We start from the raw sequence: 21,141 nt of genomic DNA, 5'->3' as shown, positions 1-21,141 counted from the left end.
TGACCATCTGTGCCGCCTATCAGTGCCCATCTATGCTCATCCATGCTGCATATCCATACCCAACTGTACCACCTATCCATGCCCATCCATGCCGCCTATCCATGCCAATCCATGCCAGCTATCAGTACCAATTTGTGCCACCTATCAGTGCCCATCCATGTTGCCCATCAGTGCCACCTATCAGTACCTATAAGTGCCGCCTATCAGTGCTACATATCAGTAAAAAATTACTTATTTACAAAGTTTTGAAACTGAAACAAAAAAAACATATTTTTTCAAAATTTTCAGTCTTTTTTTTATTTGTTTAGCAAAAAATAAAAACCATAGAGGTGATAAAATACCACTAAAAGAAAGCTCTATGTGTGGGAAACAAATGATAAAATTTTCATTTGGGTACAGTGTAGCATGACCGCACAATTGTCATTCAAAATGCGACAGCGCTGAAAGCTCAAAATTGGTCTGGGCAGGAAGGTGTTTAAGTGCCTGGTATTGAAGTGGTTAATAAGCTTGTAGGCTGATGTACACGATAGTATGTGGAGAATCGTCTTATTCTTGTTGGCAACACTGGTTCAATTTATGTAAATGCTTTAAGTGTTATCTTCATTTGGGGCAATGAGCTGTCTGTATATAGTCCAGATGCATATGTCACATTTCTGAGCACATTAGTTTTGCTTGTTCTTTTTAATTCTTTTCCTCCTGTTCTTTCTTTGATTCTTTTTCTTTTTCAGAGAATGATTTATCTTGCTTGGACTTTTGACGTTGAATTTCTTTGCAATCCATGTCCTGACACGTTTACTCTTGGGGCTCATACATAAAGTCTTTTCTTTAGTGTACAATCTATGAAAATATACAAAAATAAATCACAGAAAGATGCAATAAATTAGCTGTTTTCAAATTGTGAAGCATGAGTTTCCCAAATCTAAAATAAACAAGTCAACAGAAGGAGGCCATGGATCTAGCATTACAAGCTTTTAACCCTTTGGTGATGGATGCCTGGAGGCCCAGACCAGATTTAACATCAAAACCCCAAAAATTCCAATACTGACCAGCCTGCTAACCAACCGAAATATCCTGGCTAACATGTTTTTAACGCCTACTGTTAGGCAGGACAATTCAGTTGGTTAGCAAGCTAGTCGGTAAGTTGAGCTTGGAATTTCTTTGGTTTTGGCGTTGCCCTTCCGTGTGCTCCTTGCTGCAAAGGCCTGTTATAGGTGAGGGCAGTGGCCATTTATTTATACAGATTTAACTTAAAGTTCACATGTTATACTTACTTCCAATAGTTTTGCCCAGATCCTCTTAGTTTTAGGTCCCCTGCTGGTGGTCCTGGCTCCTCTACCCTGCCGAGTACCCCCAATAGAAAGCCAATTGCTAGAGGAAAACTCAAGCAGGCTCGCTCCTTTTCCACTCTGTGTGTGTGAATGGACCGCCCCTGCCCTCCCCCTGCTCTCTCCTCATTGGCTCACTGGCTGTGATTTAGTGACTAGCCAGTGACTATTGTCATACGCTATTTTCCACATGCTGTTTCTCATGCCTCTTGAGTAAGTGCATTACTTTTTTATTGAAACAATTAGTCTATTGGTTTTACATACCTCCCAACATTTTGAGATGGGAATGAGGGACACCTACTAGCAAATGTATGTAGGCATAGGACATGCCCCCTGCCACACCTCCTTAAAGGAGAATTAACCAAAAAAAGGTTAATTAAATCCAGAAGGGCTTTTCTTACCACTACTATTCCTTTATATTGGCTTTTAAAATATACAAATGTCAACGGAAGGAGGCCATGGATATAGCATTACAAGCTTTTAACCCTTTGGTGATGGATGCCTGGAAACCAAAAAAATTCCAAGCTCAACTTACCGACCAGCCTGCTAACCAAACAAAATGTCCTGGCTAACATGTAAACATGTAAAAAAAAGGTTAATTAAATCCACAAGGGCTTTTCTTACCACTATTATTCCTTTATATTGGCTTTTAAAATATACAAATGCAGCAATTTAGAATATGGATGAAAGGTTTAGCACTGGCAAAAACATTCTGATAGATAAAAACTATTATTTTATACAACTATATAAATCAGACCAAAATGAGGGACAAATGAGGAGGAAATTGGGACAGATGGACTTTGCTCCAAATAAGGAACAGTTCCTCGAAATCAGGGACAGTTCCTCAAAATCATTGACAATTGGAAGCTATGGGTTTTTCACTATGGAGAGTCTGTTCTCTCCTTGGGTTATTCTGAGTTCCATTTTCGATTGAGATTGGCCACCCTGGGAATTACCTTTAACCGGTTCCCGACCAGTGCACGCCGATGTACGTCGGCAGAATGGCACGGGCAGGCATATTGGCATACAGGTACGTCCAATCTTCATTGCCTCCCTGCCATCGCGAGTGCGCCGCCGGCAGCGCGCTCGCTTGCCGGTCAGGACCACCGTGAGTCCGGTTGCGGGTCCTGCGGACTCAATCACCGCGGGCATACCCATTCTGCCTAGCAACTAGTGACGCTGATCTCTGCTCCATGTGATCAGTGTTCACTAAATGAAAGCCCAACCCCCCACAGTTAGTAACACACCCCTAGGAACACTTATTCCCTACACTGCCACCCACTGGTTAACCCCTTCACTGCCAGTGTCATTTACACAGGAATCACTGCATTTATATAGCAGTGATTGCTGTATAACTGACAATGGTCCCAAAAATGTGTCAAAAATGTCCGATGTGTCCGCCATAATGCAGTCACAATAAAAATCGCTGATCGCCGCCATTACTAGTAAAAAAAAAAAAAGAATAAAAAATTATTAATAAAAATGCCATAAAACTATCGATATTTTGTAAACGCTATAATTTTTGCGCAAACCAATCAATAATCGCTTATTGAGATTTTTTTTTTACCAAGAATATATAGAAGAATACGTATCGGCCTAAACTGAGGGAAAAAATGTTTTTATATATATTTTTGGGGGATATTTATTATAACAAAAAGTAAAAAATAATGCATTTTTTTCAAAATTGTCGCTCTATTTTTGTTTATAGCGCAAAAAATAAAAACCGCAGGGGTGATAAAATACCACCAAAAGAAAGCTCTATTTGTGGGAAAAAAAGGACATCGATTTTGTTTGGGAGCCACGTCGCACGACCGCGCAATTGTCAGTTAAAGCGACGCAGTGCCGAATCGAAAAAAGTGGTCTGGTCTTTGACCAGCAAAATGGTCCGGTCTGTAAGTGGTTAAGCACAATACCATCTGTCCGGCTTCATCATAGGAGGGTCTTGGATGTGAGCTGCTATCTGGATTGGACCGATGATAATAGCCACCAGAGCTACAGAGCTTACTGTCTGGTAATACATACACTTTGAAGAGTGATTCACACAATTTTATAATTTTTTTTAATTTATTTTTATTTGTTGCACTTTGATTTTTGTTCATTCACTTTGATTCACTTACTTTGTACAGCGATTCACATATACTGCAATTTTTTCATATTTTATATTTATGTTTGGTATATTTTATATCCTACACATTGTGCAATTCTATTTGTGTTATTGAATTTTGAGAGGACTCCGCAAGGTGATTCACACATATATTCTTCAATTTTATTTTTATTTTAAATTTTTGCATTTTGGTTTTCTGTTCACAATGGAATTCTCTACATGCTATCATGATTATTAGCACAGCTCATTTATCTCCTATCTTCTTTTCAAAATTGTCTGTCTTTTTTTGTTTATAGCGCAAAAAATAAAAACCACAGAAGTGATCAAATACCACCAAAGGAAAGCTCTATTTGTGGGAAAAAAAAGAACATCAGTTTTATTTGGGTACAACGTTGCACGGCCGCGCAATTGTCAGCAGTGCCGTATCGCAAAAAATGGCCTGGTCATTAAGGGGGCAAAACCTTCCAGGGCTGAAGTGGTTAAAGTCACCAAACAAATTCTATAACTTCTAAATCGAATGAACTTTTGATGTGAACAATCCTAATGCTAGTCACTGGAATTTTTGTCACTAAGCACACAATTTGGTATGTTAATTCCAGTAAATAAAAGGCAGAATTTCGTGTTTTCTAGCACGTATGTTTACATGTGAGTCTTTGTAGCACATTCTTGGCCTGGTTACAATAATTTGAAATTGAAACCATTTCTACATAAAATGTTTCTGGAATATCTTATCAGAGCATTATATGTTGCGGTGCTTCTGGAGCTGTGCCTGTTTAGCCTACCATCCATATTAGAGGGAACCGCATCGCTTTTCCATGGCAGAAGCTTTCTAATGCTTTCATTATTTGATCAGAAAATTCAGTTGTGACTTAATGTATATTTTCTGAAAATGCTATGTTACTTGCTATATATGATAGATGGACAATTACTTGGTGCAACACTTTACCCAAATGAATTTTTGAGACGGATAGAGTTTTGTTTTGGTGGTATTTAATAACCACTGTATTATTATTAATATATTATTATATATTATTTTATATATATAAACTGTTTTAAAAAAAAAAAAAACTTTTCCCTTACTTTCTGTTAGAAAATAAATAACTAATAAAGGCTCAAGTTGATCTAATTTTTTGCCACACTCGTGCACATTCTTGGATTGAGATGGGGCACAGGTAAGTATTAGGGGGGGCTGAAGGGGACTCTGGGACTCTGCTGTTTTTCATCTTAATGCATAGACTGCATTAAAGTGGATGTAAACCCGGAAAATAAATTGTTTGATGTCATAATGTAGAGTATAAGATGTCCTATCATTTGAGCCCAGTCTTGCTACAAAGAGTTAATCCAGCCCTGAGCAATCCTATTTTATTGTTCAGTGAGATAAATCTTGACAAACAGAGAAAAACTTTGTCAAATCCTCCCCCTTGCTGTGAGTGACAGGTGATTTACATATCTTGTGCACTAGCCTAAGAGACATGCATTATTTTTTAATTCCCTCCCACTCCTTTCTTCTGCTGCTCTGCCAGGATTGGATGTTCCCCACCTCAGCATGATTGGGCATGCTGAAGTCATGTGGTTACTTTCCTGTCTTTTCACTGGATGTTAGAGATCACAGCAGAAGTTCAGTGTAAGAAATACACAGGAAAAAATGCATATTGACAAGGGGAGTGTAGAGGTGGGCGGGGAGTCTACTGACATCACGACTCCACCCACCGAGCTCCAGACAACAGACCCACCCACAGAATCTGCAGATTTTCAGTTCTCATAACAGACAGAGGGGAGACATTTGACAGGTAAAGATACATGCAGGAGGCATGTATATCCTTCTAGATAACCCCTATGCCAGTAGTTTAGAAAGGATGACATTGGGGTTACATCCACTTTAAGATAAAAAAAAAAACCTTCTGCCATTAGAATAACTTTGTAATATAGATCATGCAAAGAGAGAAGAGGGGGTGAAGGTGTTAATGTACAGGTCACATACAGCAAGAGGATAGAGATGAAGGGGTTGATGTGTAGGAGTGCAGAATAAAGGAAGTAAAGGGTTAATATACAGGTCACATAGAGAGACTGAAGATTAGATGTGTAGACAGTGGGGTTGATTTACTAAAACTGGTATACACGGAATCTGCTGTGCATAGTATACACAGACGCAGCTGTGCATAGTAACCAATCAGATTCTAACTTAAGCGTGCTAAATTAAACATTGACAATAAAATCTGGAAGCTGATTGGACACCATGTACAGCTGTACCAGATTCTGAGTGCACCAGTTTTAGTAACTCAACCCCTGTGTACACATCTGATCTTCAGCCTCTATATGACTTGTATATTAACCCTTTACTTTCCGTATTCCCTGGTGTAGCTGTGAATGGTAGCCAATCAGCTTCTAACTTCAGTTTGTCCAATTAAAGTGATTGTAAAATCTTGTTTAAAAAATAAATAACATATTATACTTACCTCCTATGTGCAGTTGGTTTTGCACAAGGCAGCCCGGATCCTCCTCTTCTTGGGTCCCTCTTCTCTGCTCCTGGCCCCTCCCTCCTCTCGAGTGCCCCCACAGCAAGAAACTTGCTATGGGGGCACCCGAGCCGAGCTGCAGCTCCGTGTGTCCATTCAGACATAGAACTGCTGTTCGACCCCATCCTCTCTCTCCTGATTGGCTAACTTACTTTGATTGACAGCCGTGGGAGCCAGTGACCCTGTATTAGGGGTGCTAGGGAGGCTGCTACACACAGAAGGCTTTTTATCTTAATGCATAGAATGCATTCAAATAAAAAAAAACTTCGGTCTTTACAACTTCTGTAAGTGACAAAAAAACCTGGAGGCTGATTGGTTTCTATATAAACCTGCACCAGATTTAGCATTTTTCAGTTTTCGTAAATAACCCCTACTGTGTCTGTGAACATCTATTGACCAGCTGGCCAGCTCAGTAGATTGTTTTAAGAAAGGCCTGGATTCTTTACTAAATTACATAACATAAATGGATACTATTATTTATAGGTGAAGATGATCCAGAGAATATCCGATTGTCTCTTGGGGGATCAGGAAGGATTTTTTTCTCCCTGCTGGAGCAAATTGAATCATGCTTTATTTATTTTTGTTTGTTTTTTTGCCTTCCTCTGGATCAACTCTGGGTATAGGATTGTACTGTATGTATAGGACTATACCTGTATGCATGCATGTGTGTGTATATGAGTGGAAGCTCTGCTGATTTTATCATCCAATCATGTGCAAGCTAAAATGCTGTTTTTTATTTTCCTTGCATATCCCCCTCAGATCTACAGCGACTTCACTTTCCAAGTGCACTTTCAGTGCAAAGTGGATTTTCCTATAGTAAATAACCCCCTATGTGTGGTTCTCAGGCATCAACGTGTGTAATAGCTGCCTGTGTTTGTTTTCTCCAATGTTGCTTGTAAACAGAACTGGGGAAATAATGGTCCACCACTTCACCATTCCAAATGACCTGTTAATAAGGGGACTAAAATTGTAATTTTGTTACAAAGCACTACAATTGCTTACTGATGAAATAACGTTTTTATTTTTTGCACTTTTTAACGCTATACTAAATGAACAAATTAATAAAGACAAAGTTTAAATAATTGTTAGAAAAACAGAAAAAAAAAAACCAAACAAACAAAAATTAGCAAGAAAATAATGAAAAAGGGATGAAGAGGAAGAATAAGTTAATTAGCAACAAATAGGAACATATTTTTATTAACACTAAACCTCAATCTGCATATAATTCAAGTGGTTTGTAAAGTCAGAAGTATTTTTATTTTTTCCTAAAGCATTCTATGCATTAAGATAAAAAAAAAAACCTTCAGGCCCCCAATACTTACCTGAGCTCCCTCTCTATCCAGCAATGTCCACGAGTGCCTTGGCCATCTGGTACTCTCCCTCCTGAATGGCTGAGGTACAGCAGTGGCGCTATTGGCCCCCGCTGCTGTCAATCAAAGTCAGTTAGGCAATCAGGAGATAGAGGGAGGGGCTGAACCACAGCTCCATGTCTGAATGGACACACAGATCTGTAGCTCAGCTTGGGTGTCCCCATAGCAAGCTGCTTGCTGAGGGGGGGGGGGGGCAATCAATGAGAGGAAGGAGCCAGGAGAGCTGAAGAGGGACCCAAGAAGAGGAGGATCGGGGCTGTCCTGTGCAAATCCACTGCACAGAGCAGGTAAGTATAACATGTTTATTAATTTTAAAGAAAATAAAACTGAGATTTTACAATCACTTCAAAGTTAGATTATATGCAGATTCAAACTCTTTTTATTAATCCACATAAGAATAGAATAGAATGTTGCTTTGTATTTCTTTCCCCTGTCTGAACAGTATTTATTAACACTGTGTCAGGTCAGATATTTACAGAAATAGTATTTACATAGCAACTCCCTGCTTTTATTTCAGCTAACCAGCAAATGTGAAGGGGGTTCCAGCAGCGGGGCAGAAGGACAGGGCCCGTGTACTTTAATACTTTTTTTTTTTTTTTAGCATGTGTAGCATCCTCAATGACCACAGCTGGCTAGTGATCAAGGTGTTCTGCATCATAGTGGCATCTTGTATCAAAAGTAAAACAGTTTTAATATGAATAGTAAAAGGGTAATATAAAGCAATAACTTAATTTAACATAAAATCAACCCAATGCTTTCAGAAAACGCTGTGATTAAAGTGGTTGTAAACCCTTACAAACCACTTTGGCCTACAGGTAAGCTTAGATTTAGGCTTACCTGTAGGTCCAAGAAATATCTCCTAAACCTATACTGTTTAGGAGATATTTACCCGAAGACAGCCACCGCTGTCTATGGTGCATGCGCCGTAGACATCGGCGCGCAGGTGCACTGGGCAGGCCGCAGATCACGGCGATATGCCGCAGATCGCGGCAATATGTCGCGAGTGTCAGCTCCCGTGCGCATGCGCGGGAGTGACGTCATCGCGGCTCACAGCGCCGGAGCCGCGAGACCCAGAAGTCGCTCCGGGATCCATGGCAGTGGTGAAGAGGAAGGCGAAGGACCGCTTCGGGGGCTTCGTTCTCAGGTAAGTTATTCATAATGAGCTACTATGCTATGCATACTAGCTCATTATGCCTTTGCCTTGCAGGGTGTGTTTTTTTTCCCCTTTACTTCCTCTTTAACTGAAATGGGTTAAAACAGAACATGTTCCTGCTGGCTGTTTTAATAAAGGAAGAATATAATTTTCAATTTTCGGTGTGTAGGGTTTCTGTTGACCGTATAATTGATTTGCTTTGGTGCTGACAAGTCATGCCAGCACCTAAAATATGACCATAGAGTGTGGAGTGTAATCTCATCTGAAGCTGCATGTTTACCAAAGTGATTATTCCTTCCGATTATGTCTGACCTAACTTTCAAGTTATATTAGGAATTATCTGATCTTCCAGGTCTTATGAAAGGTTAGTGCCAGGAAAGCCAGCATAAAGATATACATCTGTAGCACTGGCTCCTGACAAGCAGTTGCTATATGTTTTTCAAAGTAAAATTTTCCTGAAACCACAGTTGGTGGTTTCAGGAAAATGTATGGTTTCAGTACCAGTCCAGCTGGGTTCCACTGGGTTTTCCTTGACCGCAGGTGTCGCTGGCACCGCTGGCAAGAGTAAGAGCACAGTCTAGCTGGGTGTATTGAATGCCACTGTTATTTCGGAACCAGCCCAGTGGGAGTGTTCTCCTGCTGTGCATTCTGGGAGGTGGTATTTAAGGTACCAAGATCATGTGGCTCTGGAGTTCCGGAGAATATTTTCTGCCTGTTTGGTTCTGGTCCTCCTGACCAGCCCCATGGCCCTCCTGGCCTGGGGTGCGGAACCATGCATTTCAAGTCTCGGGGCTGGCTAGCCTGAGGCAATGCAACTGCAGGGACAGGCCTGAATTGATTTTGGGGGTCTATTGATCCAAAGGTGGTCCAGTGCCATCTCATCTAAGGGAGAGGCCCAGCAACTGGAGAAACCCCAGGGGAGGACTCTTCAGGAGAAGGCCGTGCGTAAGGCTGGCTTCTCTGAAGGAGCCTGGTGGCACAGTTGAAGGACATGGATCTACACTCATACGGTATCGCCGGAATGGGCTGAGAGATACTAGTACCATATGATAGCTCTTTAAATTTGTCTATGTCCCTCAGTATTGCTCAAGTCTGTGGCAGAGACTTTCTCAAGTACCTTACGCTCAAGTCTGTAGCAAAGACTTTATTTAGCACCCTACCAGCTGCTAGGCCTAGTGAAAGGAGGTCTATCTGGGGGTTGTAAAATCCAGCTGTGAAACGGTTGCTATTCTCTGGATTTTTCCTATAAGAGACTTTTCATTTTTGCAGTCTAAAGAACCTGAACTTATTCCTAACCCTCTACCCTAAACTGAGAGACTCTGTTTCTGTTTCAAATAAATAACCCAAAAGAAGATTCAGTGTCAGTTTCCACATTTCTTTGGGCCATCTACCAAGGGAAACCCTAGATGGAGAAGCAGTCAAGAAGGTAATGGTAAGCCCAATAAAACCAGCAGCTCCTTCGGGGGGGTCAGTGCTACACATCATATACAGTAAAACCTTGGATTGCGAGCATCGTTAGTTCCAGAAACATGCATGTAATTCAAAACACTTGTATATCAAAGCGAATTTCGCCATAAGAAATAATGGAAACTCAAATGATTCATTCCACAACCATTAATTCATAGGTCCTTCAGTTTATAGTGCATATAAAAAAATTATAGCAATGTGACCAGGTTGTGTAACCATAAAATGTCCATCAGAAGCTACACATTAAAAAAGAGAAAAGAGGCACCTCTAAGCCCTTGTACACACTGTCGGAGATTCCGACAACCAAATCCGACGGATTAATTCCAGAAGAGGTCCGGAAGTGATGTTGCATACACACGGTCGGACTAAATTGTCGGAAAATCCGATTGTACATAACGTGATGACGTTATTTCGTTACGACAGGACTACATTCAGGCTAGTAGCCAATAGCTTTGGTCTGGGAATTTGATCTGAGCATGCGTGGCACTTTGTCCGTCGGAGTAGGCTACACATGATCGGAGTATGTCCGATCGGAGCATTTTGTCTGAAAATTTTACCGGCAAGTTGGAAAACTTGGTCCGTCAGATATCCCGACAGAAACAGTCCGATGCAGACTACACACAGTCGGAATATTCGACAAAACGCTCCGATAGGACACATTCCGTCGGAATCTCCAACCGTGTGTACAAGGGCTAAGTGTAGCAATATGGTTACATTTAATGAAGATACAACATTTAGCAACTCACATGGTTGATGATTAAAAGAGGCATTTAAGTATGCAGGCAACCAGGGTAAAGCTGTCCTCATAGACCATCCTCCTCACCGCCGTCTCTCACTGCTGTCAGTCTGCAATCGTGACGGGAAAGACTACCCTGCAGTAGAACAATCTGAAAGTGAGGCTTGAACAGCTCATGGAGCGCAGAGTGGAAGGGATGACGTCGCTGGCGCTGAGGAGGACGGTCATCAACTATGTGAGTTGGTAAATGTTGTTCCATCATTAAATGTAACCACATTGCTACACTTAGAGGCGCCACTCTTCTCTTTTATACTCAGTTGTGACATGGTACTTGTATATCAAGACATTGCTTGTATATCAAGTCAAAATTTATTAAAAAATTTTGCTTGTCTTGCAAAACGCTCTCAAACCAAGTTACTCTGAAACCAAGGTGATTATACTTACACAAAAGCTTGGAGGTGACAAAGGCCATCACGTCTCTGGATTTTATAGCGGATCACTTTTTTTAGCGTATTCTTTGAAATTCTTTCCCCAAGCTCGGTGCAACAACTACTGCTGAAAACAGAGAAAGCTGTTAAAATAAAAAATAAAATACATTTAGAAATAGGCAGTAGAAACTCAGGACTAGCACAAAGCTCCTAAGGTGTATGTAAAGCCAAAACCTATATATGTATATGTTTTTTGTTATCGGTGTACCTTTGAGGATATTTCTCTTTACTTTCTGTCCCAGAGACGCAACAGGAAGTTAGAGGAAATCTCATAGGCTGCATTTACACCTGGTCATTTTGAAAAGAACCTTTATTAGGTGAAAAGCTTCACGCAATGAAAGCCTCACGCAATGCGGTTTGCCGCGATTGCAGCACAATTTATTGCGTGACGATTGCGGCAGAACCACACCGTGTTTTTAGATGCCATCTAAAGGGATGGCATCTGAAATGTACATTGTGCAGTTTGTCATTCACATTTGGGTATTTTGAAATCTATCCTATTGGAAGCTTTGTTTCATCTTTTGTTCTGGGTCAGGTCTAATGCCCTCGTACACACAATGAGAATATTGAACAAATGATCATCTGTTTTTTTCTTTGTTTTTTGCATGCTAGTCTCATATCGAAAAAGAATAGGTCACTAGCGTTGCAAAAAATTCTGGTAAGACAGAATATAACTTCTCGCGATGATGTAATATATTGTATTGTAATGCATTCTTTAGTTTCTGAGCATGCACAGTCTTGTTAATTCGACTTTTTACAAATACTGTACTGATTACTGATTAAAATGAAAATTGTTCATTCTCTTATCAAACAATAATTTTTTTTATGTTTTTCCCTTCGGATAATTTTGCATGAACTGTCATGATCGGCAATCCAAAGCTGTGGACGATCGCGCCCAAAGTGGTATTTTTGTCCAATTTTCTCATTGTGTGTACTAGGCTTATGATTTTGCATTTTCCCTTGCTTTGTTTCTTGGGGGCAATGGTCATGAAAATAAACAGAGGGGAGAATCACCTCCATGTAAACATAGACAGCAATAAACCTGTGTACAATGGGAAGGTAAGTAAACCTATAGAAATATTCAATCTAAACCTAAAAATTAAAAAACTAAAGAGTACGAAACTTCTCAAAAATGAGAGATGTTTAATAGAGAGGAAACCACCTTGACTGGTATAACAATACAGTGTCCCCCAACCGCACATCTAAACTTATTCTTTGCACACACGTGTGGTTTTTCCATCGGAATAAACTCTAAAGGTTTCTCTGACGGAATGTAGACAGAATTCCGCTCAAGCTGTCTTGCATACACACGGTCACACCAAAGTCCGACCATCAAGAACGCGATGACGTACAACACGTATGACGGGACTAGAAAAAGGAAGTTCAATAGCCAGTAGCCAATAGCTTCCGTCTCGTACTTGCTTCAGAGAATGCGTCGTTTTTGGTACGTCGGAGTAGCATACTGACGAGAGGTTTTCCCGATAGGAATTGGTTCCGTTGTAAATATTTGGAACATGTTCTCTTTCTAGGCTTCTGCCGTCAGAATTTTTGACGTAAAAAGTCCGATGGGGCATACACACGATTGGAATATACGATGAAAAGCTCCCGTAGGTCTTTTTCTGTCGGAAATTCCGCTCGTGTGTACACGGCATTAGTCTTAAGCCTTGTACACACAATTGGACTTTCCGACAACAAAACCGGTGTCAGAAGGGCGTTGGCTCAAACTTGTCTTGCATACACACGGTCACACAAATGTTGGCCAACAATTAGGAACGTAGTGATGTACTAGACATCCTATGTGGCTTTTCAGCTCTTTAGTGCCACACTTTGTCCTCCTTCTGCTAATTTTGTGTTAGTATAAGTTTGGGGAGTGTTGATTTGCGCTTTTCATTTCGTGCTATTTCAGTTCGTTTCTGAAAGGCCGTTCATCAACCAGACATGTTGTGGAATCGGAGGAGATAACATGTTATTTATTATTTGCCTTGGAGTTATTGCTTTGACGTTATTTTTTTGGTTGAATAATGATTTGATTTGGTATATTTTCTATATTTTTTGATGCATAGAATGCAATTTTTGGTTAAGTTCCATTGGCAGATAGCATGTCTAATTTTTTTTGTTTTATTTTTTAATGCACAATAAAAAAACTGTGTAGAATAATACTTGGCTATGTGTTTTACTTCAAATGACAGTTTGGGAGTAGGCAGTTACATTTTAAAAAATACAATGTAAAATTAAAAGGGACACCAACATAGTTGTATTTTTGATCTTAAAATCTACAGGATAATGGTGTTGTGGTAACTTGCGCAAATAAAAAAAAATAAACTATGATAATATTATTCTTGATATAACTAGAAAAAAAAAACCTTTGAAAATTTGTTTTCAATAACTCCATCATTATCACCAGCAAAGCAGCTTCATTATTATCCCATTAAAGAAGAAGAGAATGTGCGCTGCATTGGAGATTCCATAATTTGCCACATCACGAATGTTAATTTTCCATTACATACACTAGTTTACAAGACCAAACGCTTCTGCTTCCGAGCATGTGTGGTTGTACTTTGGACTTTTGTCCGACGGACTTGTGTACACACAATCGGAAAGTCTGACAACACACATTTGTTAGCAGAAAATTTGAGAACAAGCTAGCCAACATTTATTGGTGGAAAGTCCGACAACAATTGTCCGATGGAGCATACACACGGTCGGATTTACCGCCAACAACCTCACATTCAACATTTCTCGTCGGAAAATCCAATCGTGTGTATGGGGCTTTAGGGTTTCTGGGATACAGTTATCTGAATAAAGATATTTTTTGATATAATATTATTTTTGATTCTTATATACAGTATCTAAAAGAAATGGGCAGTACAGTGGTATAGTGGATAGTACTTTCACATAGCAGCAAAAAGGGTTGCTGTTTCCAATCCCGACCATGACACCATCTGCCTGGAGTTTGCATGTTCTCCCTGTGCCTTTGTGGGTTTCCTCCAGGTACCCATTTCCTCCCACACTCTAAAGACATGCTGATATTTTAATCAGATCCTGTCTAAATTGGCCCTAGTATATGGATGTGACCTTAGCTTGTAAGCTCCATGAGAGTAGGGACTGATGTAAATGTACAATATATATGTAAAGCACTGCATAAATTGACAGCACTATCACCTCTGCGGTTTTTATTTTTTGTTTTATAAACAAAATAAGAGCAACAATTTTGAAAAAAAACACAATATCTTTTACTTTTAGCTATATAAAATCTTCCAATTTAAAAAAAAAAAATTTCCTCAGTTTAGGCCAATATGTATTCTTCTACATCTTTTTGGTAAAAATATCGCAATAAGAGTATATTGATTGGTTTGCGCAAAAGTTATAGCATCTACAAAATAAGGTACAGCTACGACGGCTCGCCAAGGGGAGCCATCCTGCCGCAGCATTCCTGTGGCGGCTGGTCGGGAACCAGTTACGCTGCAGTAGGCAGCAGAAGGGGGTGTTTACATGTTGCGGCCGCGATGCTTCGGGCAAGCTGCCAAATCTACCCAATACATAGCAAGAGTGTTTGTTAAACTAAACTTATCAGCAACACCAGTCTGCTTGAGAAAATTCGCTGCTAAATGCTTTTGTGGTGTTATTATGCGACCATTGCACTGTGTATGACTGAGAGTAAGGGCTCACTCAAACCTGGTGCATGCATTAGTATGCTGTAATATTCAGGTATTTTCTCAAGTGTAGTGCCTTTGACAGTAAGTCCAGTCCAGCCAAGAAATTTTTTTCAGGGCTTGGTGGCCCAGTTTGATTTAAGAAGTAAAAAGTTTAGACACAAGGGGTGTTCAGTAATCCTCTTTCAATTCAATGCAGCAAAATATATGCCTCCTTCAGTCTCACTCTTGCAGCGTGTTGCTCTGGTCTCAGATTTAAAGTGTTACTAAACCCACATCAGTAAAATCCGTCTGTATATGCAGTAAAGCATGCTTGTTATACTCACTGTGGAACCCAAATGATTAATCCTTTGCATTGTGTACAAAGGCTGTTTGATCCTGTCTTCTCTTAACTTCCCCTTCTTCCACTGTCCCCACACTATCTGCTGATAGAGCAGAGGCTATGGGGCAAGCAGCACAAGCTCAGTTTGGTGTGTGTTGCAAGATTTTTTTTCATCTTGGGAAGGTGCATGTGATCAGCACAGGGCCAATCAGCACTGTCCAGACAGAGGGTCAGGGGTCATGCAGCCTCATAGGACAATCAGGGGAAAATGAAAACTCCTCCTACAAGCTTTAATCAGTGCTCGGCCAGACACTGAAAGAAGTCACAAGACTGCTATATACTGCTGATGAGAAAAGCTATTTAGCAGTTTATATTTACTAAAGTATTGGTATTTCCATATTCTGTGTACTGTAGGAGACCAGATATAGTAAATGCAGGGTCCTGGGTTTAGTAACACTTTAAATCCTTGTCTGTCCCATCTGAGCGCCTCACAGCACCAGTGTGCTCACGTGCATATTCCATATTCTGCATTTCTGCATGTTCCCTGCTGTACTGGTCCATGCACTGACCTCTGGGACTTCCTGTCTCTCAGGTGGAACCCTGAACTATGCTAATCCCTAGTAATACCTGGACCCAGGATTTGAGGCTTCCTCCCTAACAAAAAAGCCTCTGGATTCCAAACCCCATTACGGGAGTTAGCCAGCCAAGAGAAAACTGAAAAGTAAATTCTCTCCACTCAGAACCAAGATTCTGGAGCCCCTCAACTTCATTAATGAGAACCCTGTGTGATCTTTAATAGAAGCACATAGGGTAATGCGCTAATTATCAAAGTCCCCCCCCCTTAAGGACCATATGTAGAACTCAAAACATGGGGGTTTCATAGTATCAATAGGCCCATATAAAGCACATCGGCCAATGAGTGAATGAAGATTCTCTGACAAGATTTTGAATTTGTTTTCTGGACAAACAAACCATAAGAATTGTGAAAACACTGTAGAACAATAATTAGAATTAGAGAGTAGGTGGATTTATAGATTGAAATCTTATATTCCACTGGGTCTTTATGATTCCATAAATTTCCAACCTTAGCTTGTAAGCTCCATGAGAATGAGAAGAGAAACACAGATGCCTCTATGTTAGAACTGTAACATTTTAATGAGATACAGGTACATTATTCACTTACATGGAGGTTAAGGAAGTAAGGCACGCGTCCATCCACACTGGCGTGGTGTTCACTGCAGAGCGGCATTCTGAACAGCTTATTTTTTTCTGCCTGTGGGGGAGAATTCCTAGCCAGCAGGATCTCAAGCTTGACAAAGGAGCACGCCCTGAGTCCCATCTACCAGTGTGCATGCTCTAAAGCACAGTTGCAACTGACCGGATTCAAGCCTCGTTTTTATATATATATATATATATATATATATATATATATATATATATATATACTAGATATATTTATTATTTATTTACTATTATTTATATATATTAGATATTATATTCCTCTATGTGCATATATGCTATTGGAAATAATGTCACGGTTACTTTTGTGGCTCTGTCAGGAAGGGCTAGCCAATATCCAAGATGGCGGACTAAGAATACGAACACCTCGGGTGCATCTGCGCGTGCCTGTGCGTGCACACGTGCACATGAGAATCCAATACCTATCAGATTGCCGCCTGTGCGCATGCGCGCATCATTGCACGCGTCAGCGCGCACATGTGCACATGCGTGTGCGCATGCCCACACGCACCCAATAACAGCTTGGCGCCCAACAGCCTATTTAAACAATGCCAGTGCACAGATTCAGTACTGTCTGCTCTACAGCATTCCCGTGCCTTCCTGCTACCTGCATCTTGTTACCTGTTCCTGTTACCCAACGTGGCTTGCCTCTGACGATTCCTGCTATCCGCCTGCACCCTACCCAGAAGTAAAAAGTTTAGACACAAGGGGTGTTCAGTAATCCTCTTTCAATTCAATACAGCAAAATATATGCCTCCTTCAGTCTCACTCTTGCAGCGTGTTGCTCTGGTCTCAGATTTAAAGTGTTACTAAACCCACATCAGTAAAATCCGTCTGTATATGCAGTAAAGCATGCTTGTTATACTCACTGTGGAACCCAAATGATTAATCCTTTGCATTGTGTACAAAGGCTGTTTGATCCTGTCTTCTCTTAACTTCCCCTTCTTCCACTGTCCCCACACTATCTGCTGATAGAGCAGAGGCTATGGGGCAAGCAGCACAAGCTCAGTTTGGTGTGTGTTGCAAGATTTTTTTTCATCTTGGGAAGGTGCATGTGATCAGCACAGGGCCAATCAGCACTGTCCAGACAGAGGGTCAGGGGTCATGCAGCCTCATAGGACAATCAGGGGAAAATGAAAACTCCTCCTACAAGCTTTAATCAGTGCTCGGCCAGACACTGAAAGAAGTCACAAGACTGCTATATACTGCTGATGAGAAAAGCTATTTAGCAGTTTATATTTACTAAAGTATTGGTATTTCCATATTCTGTGTACTGTAGGAGACCAGATATAGTAAATGCAGGGTCCTGGGTTTAGTAACACTTTAAATTCTTGTCTGTCCCATCTGAGCGCCTCACAGCACCAGTGTGCTCACGTGCATATTCCATATTCTGCATTTCTGCATGTTCCCTGCTGTACTGGTCCATGCACTGACCTCTGGGCAGGGGACTTCCTGTCTCTCAGGTGGAACCCTGAACTATGCTAATCCCTAGTAATACCTGGACCCAGGATTTGAGGCTTCCTCCCAAACAAAAAAGCCTCTGGATTCCAAATCCCATTACGGGAGTTAGCCAGCCAAGAGAAAACTGAAAAGTAAATTCTCTCCACTCAGAACCAAGATTCTGGAGCCCCTCAACTTCATTAATGAGAACCCTGTGTGATCTTTAATAGAAGCACATAGGGTAATGCGCTAATTATCAAAGTCCCCCCCCCCTTAAGGACCATATGTAGAACTCAAAACATGGGGGTTTCATAGTATCAATAGGCCCATATAAAGCACATCGGCCAATGAGTGAATGAAGATTCTCTGACAAGATTTTGAATTTGTTTTCTGGACAAACAAACCATAAGAAGTGTGAAAACACTGTAGAACAATAATTAGAATGAGAGAGTAGGTGGATTTATAGATTGAAATCTTATATTCCACTGGGTCTTTATGATTCCATAAATTTCCAACCTTAGCTTGTAAGCTCCATGAGAATGAGAAGAGAAACACAGATGCCTCTATGTTAGAACTGTAACATTTTAATGAGATACAGGTACATTATTCACTTACATGGAGGTTAAGGAAGTAAGGCACGCGTCCATCCACACTGGCGTGGTGTTCACTGCAGAGCGGCATTCTGAACAGCTTATTTTTTTCTGCCTGTGGGGGAGAATTCCTAGCCAGCAGGATCTCAAGCTTGACAAAGGAGCACGCCCTGAGTCCCATCTACCAGTGTGCATGCTCTAAAGCACAGTTGCAACTGACCGGATTCAAGCCTCGTTTTATATATATATATATATATATATATATATATATATATATATATATATATATATACTAGATATATTTATTATTTATTTATTATTATTTATATATATTCGATATTATATTCCTCTATGTGCATATATGCTATTGGAAATAATGTCACGGTTACTTTTGTGGCTCTGTCAGGAAGGGCTAGCCAATATCCAAGATGGCGGACTAAGAATACGAACACCTCGGGTGCATCTGCGCGTGCCTGTGCGTGCACACGTGCACATGAGAATCCAATACCTATTAGATTGCCGCCTGTGCGCATGCGCGCATCATTGCACGCGTCAGCGCGCACATGTGCACATGCGTGTGCGCATGCCCACACGCACCCAATAACAGCTTGGCGCCCAACAGCCTATTAAAACAATGCCAGTGCACAGATTCAGTACTGTCTGCTCTACAGCATTCCCGTGCCTTCCTGCTACCTGCATCTTGTTACCTGTTCCTGTTACCCGACGTGGCTTGCCTCTGACGATTCCTGCTATCCGCCTGCACCCTACCCAGCTTATCTGATCACCGCACCTGCCTGCTCCTTCTGCTACCTCACTTCCAGCCCTAACTATTCTTCTGCCTATGCATCTGCTCCTGACGTGTCCGCCAGTGTATGACCCGGCCTGCCTGTACCATCCCTCTCTTCTGCCTGGAGAATCCTGCTGAGCTACCACTCCTCCTACAGCTGTTTCGGATTTCATGGTCTGCAACCAATCAGGCACTCATGTGACTCTGCACTCCCGCGCTCCCTGTCTGCTCTACCAGGGGGCCTCGAGTCAGAGGTGTAAGAGAGGCCGTCATATGCATATCAGGCTCTACTGTCAGATACGTGACAGGCTCACTTTTTGAGGACTGTTCTGTTAATTTATGTATTATTGGGTTTATGCAACCATACGCTGGCTTGTGGTGGTTTTAAATGTGGGTTAGGGTTTCTAGGATACAGTCATCTGAATAAAGGTACTTTTTAATACATTAATATTTTTTGCTTGTGTTCTCTCACTTCACAGGTCCCAGAAAACTGCATGACTCGCACATGCTCAGTGGGAAGCTGGCTAGGAAGCTGCAATGCTTCACTGCCAGTTTCCCTTAGCTAAGATGCCAGCACCTGGACCCAAAGCCGATTGAAGAGTCAGCTCAGGTGGGGACAGCGTTGGATCCTGGGGCAGGTAAGAGCCTAACTACTCAAGGACCGAGCCTCTTACTGAGATTTGGAGTTTACAAGTGAAAAACAGTGTTTTTTTGCTAGAAAATTACTTAGAACCCCCAAAGATTATATATTTTTTTTCTAACACCCTAAATAATAAAATGGTTGTTGTTGCAATACTTTGTGTCACACTGTATTTGCACAGCGATCTTACAAGCGTACTTTTTTCAGAAAAAAATACACTTTTTTGAATTAAAAAATAAGACAACAGTAACGTTACCCCAATTACTTTTTTAGATTGTGAAAGATAATGTTACGCCAAATAAATTGATACCTAACATGTCCAGCTTCAAAATTGCTCCCAGTCGTGGAATGGCAACAAACTTTTACCCTTAAAAATCTCCAAATCTCCAACGTTTTAAAAAATTCTATGGGTTTTGCGTGTTTTGAGTTATAGAGGAGGTCTAGGGATAGCATTATAGCTCACACTCTAACAATCCCAGCGATACCTCACATGTGTGGTTTGAACACAGTTTTCATATGCGGGTGCTGCTCACGTATGCGTTCGCTTGTAAACATCCCTTGTAATAGAAAAAAGCATGACAGGACCTCCTAACCTCCCTGGCGGTACGATTATTTCAGATTTTAGGTGCTGAAAACGGTACCATTATTTTGCATGGAAATTTGGCGTTTTATATTGTAGTCCTGTAATTCTTAGGAATAACTCACTTAAATCTGTCCAAACAAGAGTCTAGCAGACATCCCGAGTATGATAAAGTTTGAAAAATGAAATCATAAATTATGATATAATAAATAACTATAAATAATTATGCCAAATAATAATAATATAACAATAATAAATATTATTCAATAATGTAATCAAATCAAAAACACTGAAATTTGCTCAGTTGCAGAATTGTCGCTGTCATTACTTTTCAGTATTTGATGACGGATCTCCCCACAAATCGCTGTCCCTCAATTCTGCGAGTGATTCTAATTTATTATCGCTGTTTTCTAGCTGGTCTAAAACCATTTTTCGTGTAAAGGAACAGTTTTGGTTGCTATGGACAATCTCCAGTTTCATTCATAAAGAACAGTTTTTATATTATAAAACTGCATGCAGGACACTGGAGAAACCACTAGGGACAAAGGGGATGTGAAATAATTACATACAGCAACGTAATCTGTAAGATTACATTGTACTGTATGTATACTGTGTATTTCATTTTTTAAATTTGGCGCCGTTCTCCGCCCCCGTACGTCGCAACGCTCGCAGGGAACAGAGCTTGGCTCCGTGATAGATCAAGCAAAGGGCGGCTCGCTCGTACAGCAGTG

General features: G+C 40.8%; 1 protein-coding gene across 2 annotated transcripts in view; it reads right to left on the bottom strand.

The window, feature by feature from the left end:
• Nucleotides 1–270: 270 nt before the first annotated feature.
• CCL28 (C-C motif chemokine ligand 28) overlaps nucleotides 271–21,141 on the bottom strand; it is a 41,765-nt gene continuing 20,894 nt past the window's right edge. For both annotated transcript variants that reach the window (XM_077462782.1, XM_077462781.1), the window contains exons 2-3: nucleotides 11,116–11,242; nucleotides 271–837 (exon numbers count right to left, since the gene is read on the bottom strand). In XM_077462782.1, the coding sequence (XP_077318908.1) occupies nucleotides 663–837; nucleotides 11,116–11,242 (302 nt within the window). In that variant the 3' untranslated portion in view covers nucleotides 271–662. The remainder of the gene's footprint in view (nucleotides 838–11,115; nucleotides 11,243–21,141) is intronic.

The sequence above is a fragment of the Lithobates pipiens genome, unplaced genomic scaffold (assembly GCF_037356315.1).
Source record: "Lithobates pipiens isolate NorthernLeopardFrog02 unplaced genomic scaffold, aLitPip1_a1.2 Scaffold_3, whole genome shotgun sequence".
NCBI classification, from domain to species: Eukaryota; Metazoa; Chordata; class Amphibia; order Anura; family Ranidae; genus Lithobates; species Lithobates pipiens.
This window is presented reverse-complemented; position numbering and strand designations above follow the sequence as displayed.